The sequence below is a fragment of the Mustelus asterias genome, chromosome 21 (assembly GCF_964213995.1).
Source record: "Mustelus asterias chromosome 21, sMusAst1.hap1.1, whole genome shotgun sequence".
Lineage (NCBI taxonomy): Eukaryota > Metazoa > Chordata > Chondrichthyes > Carcharhiniformes > Triakidae > Mustelus > Mustelus asterias.
This window is the reverse complement of record NC_135821.1, coordinates 61,627,168-61,641,902: the sequence shown is the minus strand read 5'-3', so window position 1 is coordinate 61,641,902 and position 14,735 is coordinate 61,627,168. Positions and strand designations below refer to the sequence as shown.

Sequence of the window (14,735 nt, the reverse complement as noted above, 5' to 3'; positions counted from 1 at the left end):
CACCTGTCTATAACCATTTTCAGTCCTTTGTCCCCTTCATGAATATGTTGTTGAATGAATTTTGTACAATGCTAAACCTAGACCAAGTTATAGTTAGTTGACTCAGCTTTGGAACAATAATTTTTTTAATATAAGCTGTATAACTTATCAGCTTGAACAGTTAGAATTCTAAAGTTAGTGTTTTGGACTTTTTTTAAATTTGCAATTATATGCTTAGTTTTACAGGTTCTGTTTACATTGAACATTTTTCGTGAGGTATCCAGTTTTGTTTCTGTTCCCTTTCGTTGATCATGGCGTGTACTGGTAAGTGTGACCTTGATTGGATGTTCAGAATTCTGGACTTTGGGATGCTTAACTATTTGAGATTTTCTTTAATTTGTTGTGCAAAGTAGAAGGACGAGAGCAGAAAGAAATTGATTTAATTTCCAATTTACACACAAGGAATGTTAACATGTTTTTGCATAACTTTCTGACAGCTTTTGCTCTGAAACTTTGATGTTTTTACGTTTTCATCAAATTTAAAAGCTTAAAAGCTACATGCCATGTCTTCGTTTAGACAGATATATTGATTTATTTTTATTCTCTCTTAGTTTATAGTGCAATTATTTTGAGGCTGTTTTCACAAGTTGGGCAAATAAGCCAATCTTGGATACAACTAACCAAGATAATCTGATGTTATGAATGTGGTTATCTACTCAAATGGTTAGTTTGGGTTTTAGGAATAAAAGTAGACCATTAAACCTTTTGAAGCTGTTCCGCAATTCAGTGAGATCATGCCTGATCTACAACCTAATTCCATTTACCTGCCACCTATTCCTGTATATGAGATGTTCAGGAAAGACAGGAGGAGAAGTGGCAGCTTTAATTAAGGATAGTATTACAGTGCTCAAGAGAGGATATCCTGGAGGGATCAAGGTCAGAATCTATTTGGTTAGAACTAAAAAACAACAGAGGTACCATTTACAACTGAGTATATTCTTTAGTCCACCAACCGGTGGGAAAGATGTAGAAGGACTAATTTGCAAGGAAATAAACTATCAAATAGTTATAATGGGAGTCTTCAATTATCCTAATATGGACCGGGGTAGCAATAGTGTAAAGAGCAGAGAGCTGGAAATGAGTTTCTTAAGTGTGCTCGTGGTAACTTTGTAAATCAGTAAGTTTTTGGTCCCAGAATAAGGAGGCATTGCTGGATTTGGTTCACATGGACAAATGTAGACTAAGGTAAGACAGTATTAATTTGTTAAGGGCAAGTCATGATTAAATAATTGAGTTTTTTGATGAACTAATAGCAATGGTAGAAGAGGATGATTCAGTTGATGTGTACGTTTCTAAAAGGCATTTGATATTTGGCTTATCAGCAAAGTTTAAGCTCATAGAATGAGAGGGACAGGAATACTGGCAGCATCAATACAAAGTTGACTGAGAGATAGGAAACAGAAAGTAGTGATGAACAGCATTTTTCAGATTCAGGAAAGGGTATAGTGAGGGCCTGAAGGGTCAGTATTAGGACCATCGCTTCTCCCTGGAAAGACAGAGAATGAGGGGAGATCTAATAGAGGTGTTCAAGATTATGAAGGGGATAGATAGGGTGAACGGTGGGAAGCTTTTTCCCAGATCAGAAGTGACGATCACGAGGGGTCATGGGCTCAAGGTGAGAGGGGTGAAGTATAACTCAGATATTAGAGGGATGTTTTTTACACAGAGGGTGGTGGGGGCCTGGAATGCGCTGCCAAGTAGGGTGCTGGAGGCAGACACGCTGACATCGTTTAAGACTGAAGTCGGAAAATATACCTCGAGGCTGGTATGAGTCAAAATACAGTCAGGCTTTATTCTCACAAGCTTATGGGAGAACTTGACCCCTTGAAAGCGGAAGCCAAAGTTCTCTCTGAACACAAGAAGCGTGGATATTTATACATCAGGGTTCCCAATACAAGCCATAAAGCAAAGTCCAGTTAACAGTCCTTGATCATAAATTATAGTTCCTTTAACAGCTTCCGATAGTCTCTGGATCATGGTTAGAGACCATCTGGTATCCTTGGGTCATAAAGCACAATTCTCCTGGTCGTTTCAGTCAAGGTGCCACCTCTGGTCCCCTGCTCTTCCCGCAGCTTTTCCTTTGAGGTGACTGAGTGCAAGTGCAGTTGTCCCAGTGGGAGTCCTCCTTCAAACGGCCATTCTCGCACATTTGCTTCCTTTGTTTAAATCATACACAAGCCTACGAGAAAGAAAGACTTACCCCCTAACATCTATATTTAACTGTCTGTTTTATCAGAATGACACAAACAAGCGAGGGAACCATGAACAAACGGCTTATACTAAAAGTAAAAGAGGAAACCAAGAACAAATGGCTTATACTACTAAAAGTAAAAGATGAAAGACATGAACAAATGGCTTATATTTCTACCAGGAGCAATATAAACAAAAGGGAGGCTAGCCATAAGGAAGAGTTATGTTTATGATACATTCCAGGTACAAAGTTCAACCTTTTAGGCACAAAATACATCGAGTACAAAAAAACATTAACCCTTTCCCTTCTTCAATCCCCCCTTTTGGTCAGAGGCCAAGTGCAAACATGGCCCCATGACCAACTCAGAGCCAAATGTTACCAATACATATGGGCCTACCTCCTTCATCAGGAAGTCTGCCCCTTCTGCCTGTACACTTGCACTTGGCATAATCCGGGCTGTTACCGTTTTACAACAAGCGTTCAATAATGCCATACAAATACAACATGCGATAACAATGACAATTAATACAATTAACCCGTGTATCAAGTATGATCCCCACGACCCAAACCATTTCCCCAGCCATCCCGGAGGGTTATAATTATGATATTGGCTCCCTTCACCTTGTATTGCCATAGCCACTCGTTTGATATGATCTGCCAAATGAGTTATATTTTCCGAAACATCTGGGATATACGTGCAGCATTCAGATTCAATTATAGCGCACGTTCCTCCCTGGAAAGCCAACACATAATCAAGTGTCAATCGGTTCTATAAAGCAACAGTCCGGATAGCTACAACCTCAGTTGATACTTCTCGAACCTGTCTCTAGTTTCATTTGCAATTCTCTCCAAGGTTAAGGCCATATGTATAAGTTCCTGTGCTGCTTTTGCTGTCCCATAAAGTGGGAAAGCTATCATAAAGAACCGTTCTGTCTCAGTAATGGTGAATATAGGGTACCACATATACTAAATAACATGATCCTACCCAATCCCAAGGAAGCCATGGGTAGGCATTGTTTCCACAGATACAACAGGTACCATTATATGCAGTCATGCTGCTCATATAAATAGAGGAGAGGCTGACCAGGACATCAGCAGTGGGGCAATGGATTGTAATCTGTTGCACCAAAGGCCAGGCACCACTGGTGACATTAACCTGCTGGGTGCAGTAGCTACGGCCAATAAGTATGGTTCCGTTTCTTACCAAGCAGATAGATCCCCCTTTGTTGGTTTTTCACAACATGCCTGATGGGGTTTTTTAAATGTCACTTTCCTTGTCCCATCGTGGGTTCCATTCTGATTCGAAATCCCCTCTACTATTCCCGGAGATGACAAAGGGATAGGGAATAAAGAACTTTCCCCCCTTTCCTTCGTGCATGGGAATATGTGAGCAGACCCAGCACTTGCTCAAAATTTTGACTGCAATACATACAAGTGAGACATACATGAAAGTGTTCATGTGATAGGGTCGGATTTTAGAGGATTGGTACAACGATTGCTTGGATCGACCAAATCTCGTGTTGATGTACATATCCTCCTGAGCCCTCTGCTGTTGCCGGGTACAGATCCATCCCGGTCCCTCAGCTAAACACCAAAAATTCCAGTTACACCACATTACGTGCATGGGAGACCCCAATCACCTCGCCCCTCCAACAGAGTTAGCAACATGGCATGGTTAAGGAATCCCGAGCAGCGGTCCCTACGGGTTACCTCCCAGGGAATTATTCCATGTGTCAGAAGGTTACAATAGACAGAGCCATCGTTACAGAGATGCTTGCGATGCTCTATCCTCGAGTCTACACAATTCCATCTATACTTCCCCTCCGTAACTAGCAGGGCAAGGGTCGTGAGAAGCAGCAAGAAAATCATCCTATCACTTAACTAATAACCCGCGCGACCGTTATACAATGGTCCAAAGGCTATACCGCCCGCGCGCCACTGCCCGCGAACCCGTTCAGCTTGCTTGGAGGTCAACTGTCTCACATATCTGTGAATTAAGCACACTACACAATTTTAACTTTATAGGGGCCCTCCCATTTAGTGGCGAACCCAGGTTTGTCAAGTAGTGCTTTTACTTGGACACAACTTCCCGCCCGTCAGGGAGCATTTCAAGCTCTCTCTCTGTGTCTCTTTGTTCCGAATTGTCTTTTACCAATTTGCGCATCCCTTTAAGTTGGGTGCTTAGTTCCAACACATATTTCCTGAATTCATCGTTTAGTGAACCTACATCATCACCCATTCTGTCATTAATTCATATGGGGTTAATCCGGTTGTCCGGTTTGTGGTAATTCTTAATCTCATCAGTATAGTGGGCAATACCTCTGTCCACAATTTCCCGATATCTGTATGGCTTTAGCTAGTACATTATACATTTAACTGCACACCCCCCTTCCATAGAAAGCTTAGTGTGAATTAAATAATACTTTAAACTGGTTTTTTGGCTGCAGTTGGACATCTATTCATTTGTATATAATCTCATCAAAAAACATCGCATTCCCCATTAAAATCACATACCATACAGCTCCAATCTTTATATAATGTACTCTTACATTATCTCTAGTTTAATCATTTGTATGGCGAGGAAAACAGGAAGCTCCTACAGAATTATGTTTTATCAATACACAACATATAATATATAACTATATTATACAAAATTGGTGAAGGCTTTTCAGGGTTTGATTTTATTTCCGGGTCTATATAGCAGTGCTACACTGTATAATAAAAATAATCAAGCGGCAGTTGTATCATACCACTTTACACAGCAAAACTGTAATATCCAAACCCTTTTTAATTCAATCCGTTTCCAATTTAAACCGAGCTCCAGATCAAACCCCCCCCCCACTCGAGGAAAACAACAGGCGCCAAATCAAAACCAAAGTAGGTACAATATACACTAGTTAATTAATCAGAAACATTTTGGTTTGATTTTAACTGGCTAGATTTTAAGCTTGACAGTGCTCAATATTTGGCAAACTTTGAACAATAGATAGCACATACAATTCCAATGGCAGTACATAATTTTAACCAGTTACAGAATATTAAACTATCAGACATTTGTAAGGGCAATTTGCATTGGCAACTAAGATTCAATTGATTAATCTCCTGCTGGAACGTGAAATAAGCAAAATTACAATTCATTTCACTTAACTTAATATATTTTAAACTGACTCATAGACAGTACATTTACCTCATTCTTTTGTTCTTGCTTATCTACTTTTCCATAAAATTACTTAATTTCTTCTCCCAATTTCTCAACTAACTCTCTCATAATCACTTTAAGACAAAGGAGAGAGCACATGAATAGATCTCCAAGGTTTAAATCCTTTCTTAACAAAATTCAAACACAGGTTTATTCAAAATTCAAATTGGCTATTTCAACTTCAATTTATGTACTTCGATTTTGAAATTTCAATTTACCTTCTAATTTTATTTAAACTCTGTATCAAACCCACTGTTGTAAAATCACATCAAAACAAACAACTCTGTTAAACACACACAGACACACATGGAAGCTTCCAACACTCATTCAAACTTAACATCTTAAACTGAGATGTAAGTAAAACATTTAAAAGAATACAGAACTTGGATTAAGACAGTCACTTTTATTCTTCTTTCTTCCAAACTGTAATTAAAACTCAAAACAGAAGTAAATGCAAGAAATCTTATCACTTTAATCTTTAACAGTCTTAACACCTCCCCAGCACTCCTGAGGCTAAACTAAGGTCATTTATTACCCGCAATAAACATTAACCCTTTCCCTTCTTCAAGACTTACCTGGATAGTCACATGAGCAGCCTGGGAATGGAGGGATACAAACGATTGGTCTAGTTGGACCAAGGAGCGGCACAGGCTTGGAGGGCCGAAGGGCCTGTTTCCTGTGCTGTACTGTTCTTTGTTCTCTATCTGTATTCATTGCCTAAACTTAAATACAGTTCCAAAATTTGTGATGCCACAAAATTTCGAAGTATTGTGAACTGTGAGGTGGATTGCAATAAGCTTTAAAAGGACAAAGACAGGCTAGTAGAATGGTTGGACACATAGCAAATGACATTTAAGGCAGGGAAACAAGAGGAAATACAAAGTAAGGCATACAATTCTAAAGTGGGTATGGGAATAAAGAGCTGAAGGGGTTGGGATGTGCACAAAAATTTGGAGGTGGCAAGGGGCAAAGCAGGATGAGAAGATGGTTAATAAGGAATACAGGATCCTAAGCTTTATAAAAGAGATGAGTGCAAAAGCAAGAAAATTATAGTGAGCCTTTTATAAAGCATTCATTTGGCCTCAATTGGAGTATTGTGTCCAATTGTGGGTACCAAATTTTGGAAAGGATGAGGAGACATTAAAGATTCATGAGTGTTCCAGGGATGAGGGTCTTCAGTTATGTAAATAGATTGGATAAGCTGGGACTGTAGATCTCAGATAAATTAAAGTTGAAGCACTTTAATCAAGTTGCTCAAAATGATGAATAATCTGGACAAAACAGATAGGGAGAAACTTCCCTTTGGCATAAGGGAAGAGAACCAGAAGACACCAATTTAAAGTGAATGGCAAAAGAACCAAAGGTGACAAGAGAAAATCTTTTTTTATGCAGTGAGTCGTTAGGATCTGGAATTCACTACCTGAAAGTATATGGAGGCAGATTCATTGAGGTTTTCAATAGAGAATTGGCTAATTGCCTAAAGAGAAGCATATGCAGGGGAAGAAAAAGATGGTGAGTGAGACTTTTTAAAAATTCACAGGACCTGGGTATTGCTGGCTAGGCCTGCATTTTTATTGCCCATCCCTAATTGCCCTTGAAGGTGGTGGAAAGCCACATTCTTGAACTGCTGCAGTTGTTGGGGGGGATGGGGAGGCATTTCCAGGATTTTGACCTAGCAACAGTGAAGGAACGGTGATATCATTCCAAGTCAGGATGGTGTGTGGCTTAGAGTGGAGTTCCCATGCATCTATTGCCTTTGTCCTTCTAGATGTCAGCAATCATCAGTTTGGAAGGAGCCTTGGTGAGTTTCCTCAATGTGTTTTGTAGGTAGTACACACTGTTGCCACTGTGTGTTGGTGGTGGATTGGTTGCCAATGAAGCGAGCTGCTTTTGGATGGCGTCGAACCTCTTGAGTGTTGTGGGAGATGCACTCATCCAAGCAATTGAGAGTATTCCATCAGACTCCTGTCTTGTGCCTTGTAGATGACAGGCTTTGGGGAATCAGGAGGTGAGTTATTCCCCACAAAATCCCTGGTCTCTAACTTGGTCTTGCAGCCACAGTATTTATATGGTTGGCCCAGTTCAGTTTCTGATCAATGTTTGGTAACCCTCAGGATATTAATAGTGGGGAATTTGGCGATAGTAATGCCAATGAATGTTAAGGAGAGATGTTTGGATTCTCTTTTGTTGGAGATGGTCATTGCCTGCCACTTGTGTGGTGTGAATGTTACTTGCCACTTATCAGCCTAAGCCTGAATGTTGTACTGGTCTTACTGTGTGTGGGTACAGACTGCTTAAGTATGTAAGGAGCGGCAACTGGTGATGAACATTGCCTAATCGTTATCAAACATCCCTCACCATATGGAGGGAAGATCATTGATGATGCAGCTGATAATGGTTGGGCCTAGGACACTACGCTGAGGAACTCTTGCAGTGATACCCTGGAATTTGAATGATTGACCTCCAACAACCACAACCATCTTCCTTTGTGCTAGGCATGACTAACAAGTGGAGGGTTTTCCCACCGATTCCAATTGACTCTGGTTTTGCTAGGGCTTTTTGATGTCAGCTTGTTGTCAAGCACAGTCACTCTTGCCTCTTGAGTTCAGCTCTTTTGTCCATGTTTAGAATTTGAGTTTAGGGCTGAAAGGTTTCTGTTTTGTAACTATTCTATGATTCTTCCCAATAGCTAGTAAGTATCCATTAGTGTTTGGGCAGGAAGAAAATGAAAATGAAAACAATCCAAGTTTATCCAACCTAAAATCCTCCAGACCAGGCAACATCCTGGTAAACCTTCTATGCATCCTCTCCAAAGCATCCATGTGTATCTGGTAGTGTGGCAACAAGAACTGCACGCAATATTCCAAATGTGGCCTAACTAAAGTTTTATACATAATTTGCCAACTTTTATACTCGAAGCCCCAGCCGATGAAAGCAAGCATGCTGTCTGCCTTCTTGACCACATTATCCATCTGTGTTGCCACTTTCAGGGATCTCTGGACCTGTACGCACAGATCCCTCTGTATGTCAATGCTCCTGAGGGTTCTGCCATTTAATGTATAATTCGCACTTGAATTTGATCCTCCAAAGTGCATCACCTCGCTTTTGTCCGGATTAAGCTCCATCTGCCTTTTCTCTGCCCAAGTCTGCAATCTATCTATATCTTGCTGTATCCTTTGACAATCACCATCACTATCTGCAACTCTGCCTCATAAAAGAAGAAAATATTAAAAGTACTAAACTGGTCGAGCAACGTGGGTAGAGAGAGAGAACTGCTTTGTAGCATTGCCTTCATACTTCCTGCCTCAAGTCCCCACTGTCTTTATTTGTGATTAATTTGCAAAGTGCTACACTAAGTTTACATTATGAACTTAATCTCAGGCTTTCTCAAAGAACTTCACATACAATGGATTACTTTGAAGTGCAATGTTCATTGTACTGATTCTTTCTACATTCAGCAAAACCATAAATTACCTGTAGATGTTTTCTTCATTTGCTATCTGAATGCTAATCTTGCAAAACCGTAATGTGCTTCATCTTAAATATGAGTTCATATTTATATTTGGCTGAATCAGTCCTTGTAATATAGTGAAAAACTTGAGACATAAAGGCAAATTCTCATCCTAAACGTTTTTTGTTCTGGCAGCTTTCAGTTAACATATAACAATGAATGATGGTATTTCTTTTGATACCAACCAGGTAAACGAACTCAAACTAACTTAGGGACAAATGAAAAGGGGCAGCTCCCCAAAAGAAAGGGGGAACAGCCCGAACCAAAAACAAAGTCGAAAGGAAACTTAAAACATCAAACCAAAAGGTGATTCTCAGGGTCGATAATACACCCCAGCCCCTGCGGTGCCCAGCGGTCGCGGAAGGCGTCAACCCCGCCCGTGGACACCGCATGCTCCCTCTCCAGAGACACCTGGCCGCGAATGTACAATGAATCATGGTTTATGTAAGAGAAACAAATTAGCACATAATGAGGAAGGGTGTTAATTGACTCAGGATTTTAACAAGGAGTTGTAGATTTCTATCACTCCTTGTAAGTGAAATAAACCTGATTGGTCTAATTCTAATTTACAATTGCTCCCCAGCCCACACTCCACCCAGATTCTGGATTCCCCAAACGGAGAAAAGTTTATTTGTATCTAAACTGATAAAGGGATTCAATTGGATAAATTCCTCTACACTCAAGGGAATTACAGGCAACGTTTATACATCCAGCCCTTTAAAATTGACTCATTCTGGTCAGTCTGCACTATAACCTTTCCAAGGCCCAAACACCTTTCTGAAAATGGTGTCCTTTGTTATAAATTTAATATTTATGGTATTATGTCATCTTAGATTTTGTGAATTATTAACTTTAGTAAGAAACCCTGGCAGCAACCTTATTATTTCACTTGCACAACTAATGCATTTAGGAACTACATTGATTGAGATGGACTTGAGCTAATGCTGCCTTGCCATTCTTTTTTAAAAATGTATCTCATTTCAGATATTAAGGTAAAGGAACTAGACAAGCGTTCTTCAGGCCAGGCTTTTGAGATCATTCTGAGCCCCAAAGCTGAAACAATTCCAGAATTTCCTCTTTCCCCCAAGAAAGATAGATCACTTGAAGATCTACAAAAAAAAATGGAAGCTGCAGAGAACAGACGAAAGGTATTCAAATAGAATATGAGCACAGTGTGAGCCAATTGGTACTTAAACATGTGTTGGCTGAAAAACCCCTTTGACAAAATAACAGATGATAACTAAATGGCCGGTCTTTTTGTTCTATGTTGTCGGTATTATGCATTGTGTTTTTATTTTGCATACTGAGTGCTCCCACGCTTTACACTTCTGATTTTGAATGCTCAAAATCAATACGACATATTGCTGACAGCTCATCTTGAGAACAAAAACAATCGCAATGTATTGCAAAGGCCAGCTGGAGAATAAAGATATGTCACCCCAACCTTACAGAGCACAGTCAAAGAATCCTCGTATTTATCTTATTTCGTACAACAGTAGATTGTGAGTTTGCAATCAAACCGAGATTTCCTAAAATTATTATGTGGGAATTTTGCAGCTAGTATAGGAGACTTTTCATCTTTGTTTTGGACTAGAACGAAACAAATTTTTACACGTCTTTAAAAAGACCTAATTTGCAGTACCATACAGTATGAAGAGCTGTGAGGCTTTTAAAAAAAAAACATTTCTATACAATTGTTACAGGTAAATGTGCTAAAATGCTTTTCCATGTAATTTTATTCTGTAGAAATAATAAGAAAAACAAAATCTTAAAATTTTTATGTAATGAGGATTGGAAAGGCACAGCATCCAAAGGAGGAAATCGGGCAAATATTTTTGAGATCTTTTTTGAAGTTTGAAGAACCACAAAGCATTAACCTATCTGCTTCCTGACTTGTTTATTTCCTGCATTTTCTATCCTTTATTAATGTTCAATGTGCTTAGTATTTTAAAATATATTTCCTTTTAATTGTGTTTTGGCAATTAATTGCTTTGGCAAAATGTTCATCTGCTAAAAGAATTCTGGAGCTTTAGAACTACCTGTTTATAATGGCTTTTGCTAAGATTCAATTTTTTTTTTCTTTGCAAAATACTTGGTGCCAGGATGTGACTTGCATCTCTGAATATTTAGAACAAACCTCGTGGTCTCAAATGTTCAGCTGAACAATTGATCTCTGTTCTTTCCCTAGTCACATGAAGCAGAAGTTCTGAAGCAGTTGGCTGAAAAACAGGAGCATGTAAAGGAAGTGCTTCAGAGAGCTATTGAAGAAAATACCAAATTCAGCAAAATGGCAGAGGAAAGACTGATTTCCAAAATGGATCTTATTAAGGAGAACCGTGAGGCTCAGCTAGCTGCCAAGCTTGAGCGCCTTCGTGAAAAGGCAAGTTAACCTTAATACCCTTTACACAGTAGAGGTGGAATCCAAATGGCTTAATTCCCAGGATTACCAGTGGAATTTATTTTCCAATTTTATTGCTCTTACTCCTCCTCTGGGTTGTGACTGATGTAGAGGCACAGTTGTATGGGCGCTGGCAACCCTATTATTTTCTTTTAACCAATAGATAAGTCATACATGGGTGCATTTACTTAGAGTTTTGCAGTTAGTTATCAACCAGAGCAGATAGTGGGCAGAGTCTTCCCAAAAATTGGCAAAGTCTCACTCCCTGGAGAAACAAGCAGGTTTTCCATCCAGATCTTCCCACACATTCCCATTTTAAAGCACTGTCATTATGAGGGGCAGGGCCCAAAGACACGGCAAACCTGGCTCCACAGGGATCCCTTAAATTCATGTTAAAGTAACCCCCTCCAACCTACTCAATAGCATTGGAGCATCTGTCTCCCCATGTGAAGCAAACCCCCACAATGAGGTTGCCTATAGGCCCTGCCCCCTTCTGGCAGTGCCATGGTACTGCCCAGCTATGTCCCTGATCACCCATGGGCTACACTGGCCTCCGAGGCCCCGGTGTGGTCATCACATCTGGTCTCCATTTTTGGAGGCCAATACTGATTCCCACTGGCGTTACGTCATGTTGAGTGTGAACCTGATGATGTAGCTGACCGGGGTGGGGGCCAGGGAGCAGGGAAGATCTCAAACTGCGATCTCCCTTCCGCAAATCCCATTATGGTCCTGTTATGAATGTTTCCGGCCATATAACAGGATTTGCACCTGCTTCAAACAGGGTCAGAAAATCACCCCATGTTATTTTGGAAATCCTGGAACTATATTTGGGATATGACATCACCTTTCTAAGAAGTAAAATAAAATGTTGCAGTAAAATTCTGCATACTCCATCTGGTAAACTGTAGACAGCATTGCTCAGCATACCAGAGGAACAATGTAGAGTTTGAGAGGGTGCAACATGGGACAACTAAGGTGATGCAGATTTTGGAAATGTGAATAAAGTTGGCTTTCCTCTTGGGAAAGTGGATCAAAAATTGATCACGTTACTTGCATTGCAGGTTTCAAAAGCTCAGTTTTTTTTGTTAAATGTAATTTTCAGACAATTATTTCTCAAAAGTAAAAGATATTTGGGATAAGTTATGTTGAAGCCATTGAAGCAAATTATGTCAATGGCTTCTTTCAGAAAGAGTAAAGACAGCTGTGCTGGATGGTGTATTCAAGATCAATCAAAGGGTCAATATTCGGTCATATATCAATATCTAAGTGTCAGAGAGTTTGGATTGAAAATATCAGCTGCCATGTTTTTAAAATTGGTTCCAAGTTATTGAGGGAATTTCAGTTACTCAGTAAGTGTGCTCTAGAAATATGAGCAAGCATAATGGTTGTATTCAAATTTGATCATGTCCAACATCTGAATCTCGTCATAAGCATATAAACAGTCTGAAATGCCATTTTTTGAGCCTAGCTCAATCTTTGTCTCTATCTCCTATCGAACCTTGTTTGTTCTAGGATGTTCCAACATCTGCCTTATTAATTTTGCCCTCTGCTTATCCTAACAAATAATATATCCAAGTTTGAGTGCACACATATAGCTAAACTTATTGGTAAATCTCTTCTACAATTTGCCAAAGTATCTTGGTTGCTAGCTTACTTAATTTGATGACATTGCAAATACAAACCGACTTTCTTTTGGATGGACTGTAATTTTCTAAAAGGGAGAATGGATACTTTCTTGTTTATTCTCAGGTTTAGGGAAATTGCTTACAGTCATTTGCTCCTGTTGTTTTGAAATGAGATATGCATAGGATGGACCCAAATTGACCACCCCCTTTGCTTCTTTGTATGTCGGTTCCATTTCCATTAGCTCCCAAGCCCAAATAAGGAAGCTCTTGGTTTCTTCATGGCTGAAATGGGAAACTTGATGCAGTAAGAGTTATGGACATCAAGCTATGTTGAGCAAGCACTCCTCCTAAGCATGGGAGTGAGTGCTCATTACCTAGAGTAAGAAATCATTGAACAGTGCAGTAGCAGAGTGTACTGGACATCACCACTATGACACTTGAAGTATTTCTCATTATCACCACCTCCCAACTCTAGGTGAATTTCCTTACCCTGAAGCTTCTTAGTGGTTTTCTTTTTCCATTTCCCTTCCTGCAGACATCGACCCTTTTCTGTACCTGTGTTGTTTGGCTGATACCGTCAACAGCAAAAATGATTTGTGTGTGAATGATGCCATTCCTATAAATTAATCATTTAAGCCATTTGAAGAGGCTTTTAAATCTGAAGTAATTGCCAGCTCAGAACAGAGTGTGCTGAATCTTGCCTACCGTCATCTTCTGGGTAGTTTTTAATGTTCTTTAGGTTGAAGAGTACATGAAAGCTTTCCCCTCAATTACCCTGTCGTAACTAGTTTATGATTGAGAAATATAATCCTTTATAAAATATATTAACCAAACAAAACCCTTTATAATGAGTTGCTTGTCAACTGAAACCAAATGTTGAGTAGTTTAATTGGCTTTAATGTGACTGTATAATCCAGAAAATTTTCTGTTGCTTTCAGCCCAAAGCTAATTTGAGCATATTTACACATTGTATAGAACTGTATTAGTGCATGCAAAAAAACCTTACTTCTTTTTACATATAATTTAGGACAAACACCTGGAGGAAGTGAGAAAGAACAGAGAATGCAAAGAAACTGAAGAACTTGTTTAACTTTGTGAATTTTCGAAATTGAGGGTTTTCAAAAATACAGTTTTAAAAGAAAAGTTAATGTGTGGAACAAAACCCCCTTGATGTTTTAAAAACATGTAACCAGGAATAAAAACATATTTTGAATTGAGGTCATGGTGGGGTGGGGGGTGGGGTGGGGAGGGGAGGAGACGGGGGAGAGAGAGAAAGGAAGAACTACAATATAGTTCTGCCTTTGCTAGTCATTTCAAATATAACAGCTGTTCGTATTTTTTTTGCATTGCTGGTACTATATGGAGTCAAAGATTTTTTTAATGTGTAGTTTTCACCTTGTTTCTTCAATAACAGCTGTACTCGCTAAATGTTACATTGAGTCCCAGTGTGTGGTTGTCCAAGCATGCCTGAACTTTACCTTTAAATAAAAGTGCATTAATTGCTGTCAAAATCTGAGCATGTTGTTTTCTTTAATCCGGTCAGATGCCACTATATAATTCTAATATGGAGGTGGTGAAACATTCATCCACAGCATTTTGCCTGGGTTTGTGTGCAAATAAAGACCAATTTTAATGGCACCAACTTTCTTTACAGTTAGCCAGCCATCAATGAATGTCCTATTGCGAGAAGGAAGCTTGTTATGACACAATTGAAGTATATTTTTTGTACCATCAGTGTTTTGTCCTGAGTTTAAATAAAAACATTGGGTTAT

At 39.4% G+C, this 14,735-nt stretch overlaps 1 protein-coding gene across 2 annotated transcripts; it reads left to right on the top strand.

Annotated features, from left to right (window-relative positions):
* The first annotated feature begins 212 nt into the window (after nt 1-212).
* On the top strand, nt 213-14,469 carry LOC144509320 (stathmin-like). 2 transcript variants are annotated; one of them, XM_078237982.1, is made up of 4 exons: nt 213-303; nt 9,925-10,088; nt 11,129-11,320; nt 13,991-14,469. In XM_078237982.1, exons 1-4 carry the CDS (start codon nt 291-293, stop codon nt 14,051-14,053), a joined length of 432 nt encoding a protein of 143 aa, XP_078094108.1. In that variant the 5' UTR covers nt 213-290; the 3' UTR covers nt 14,054-14,469. The 2 variants fall into 2 exon arrangements, with proteins under 2 accessions (XP_078094108.1, XP_078094107.1); XM_078237981.1 differs by lacking the exon at nt 213-303 and having other exon boundaries at nt 9,909-10,088; nt 13,991-14,053.
* The last annotated feature ends 266 nt before the right edge of the window (nt 14,470-14,735 follow it).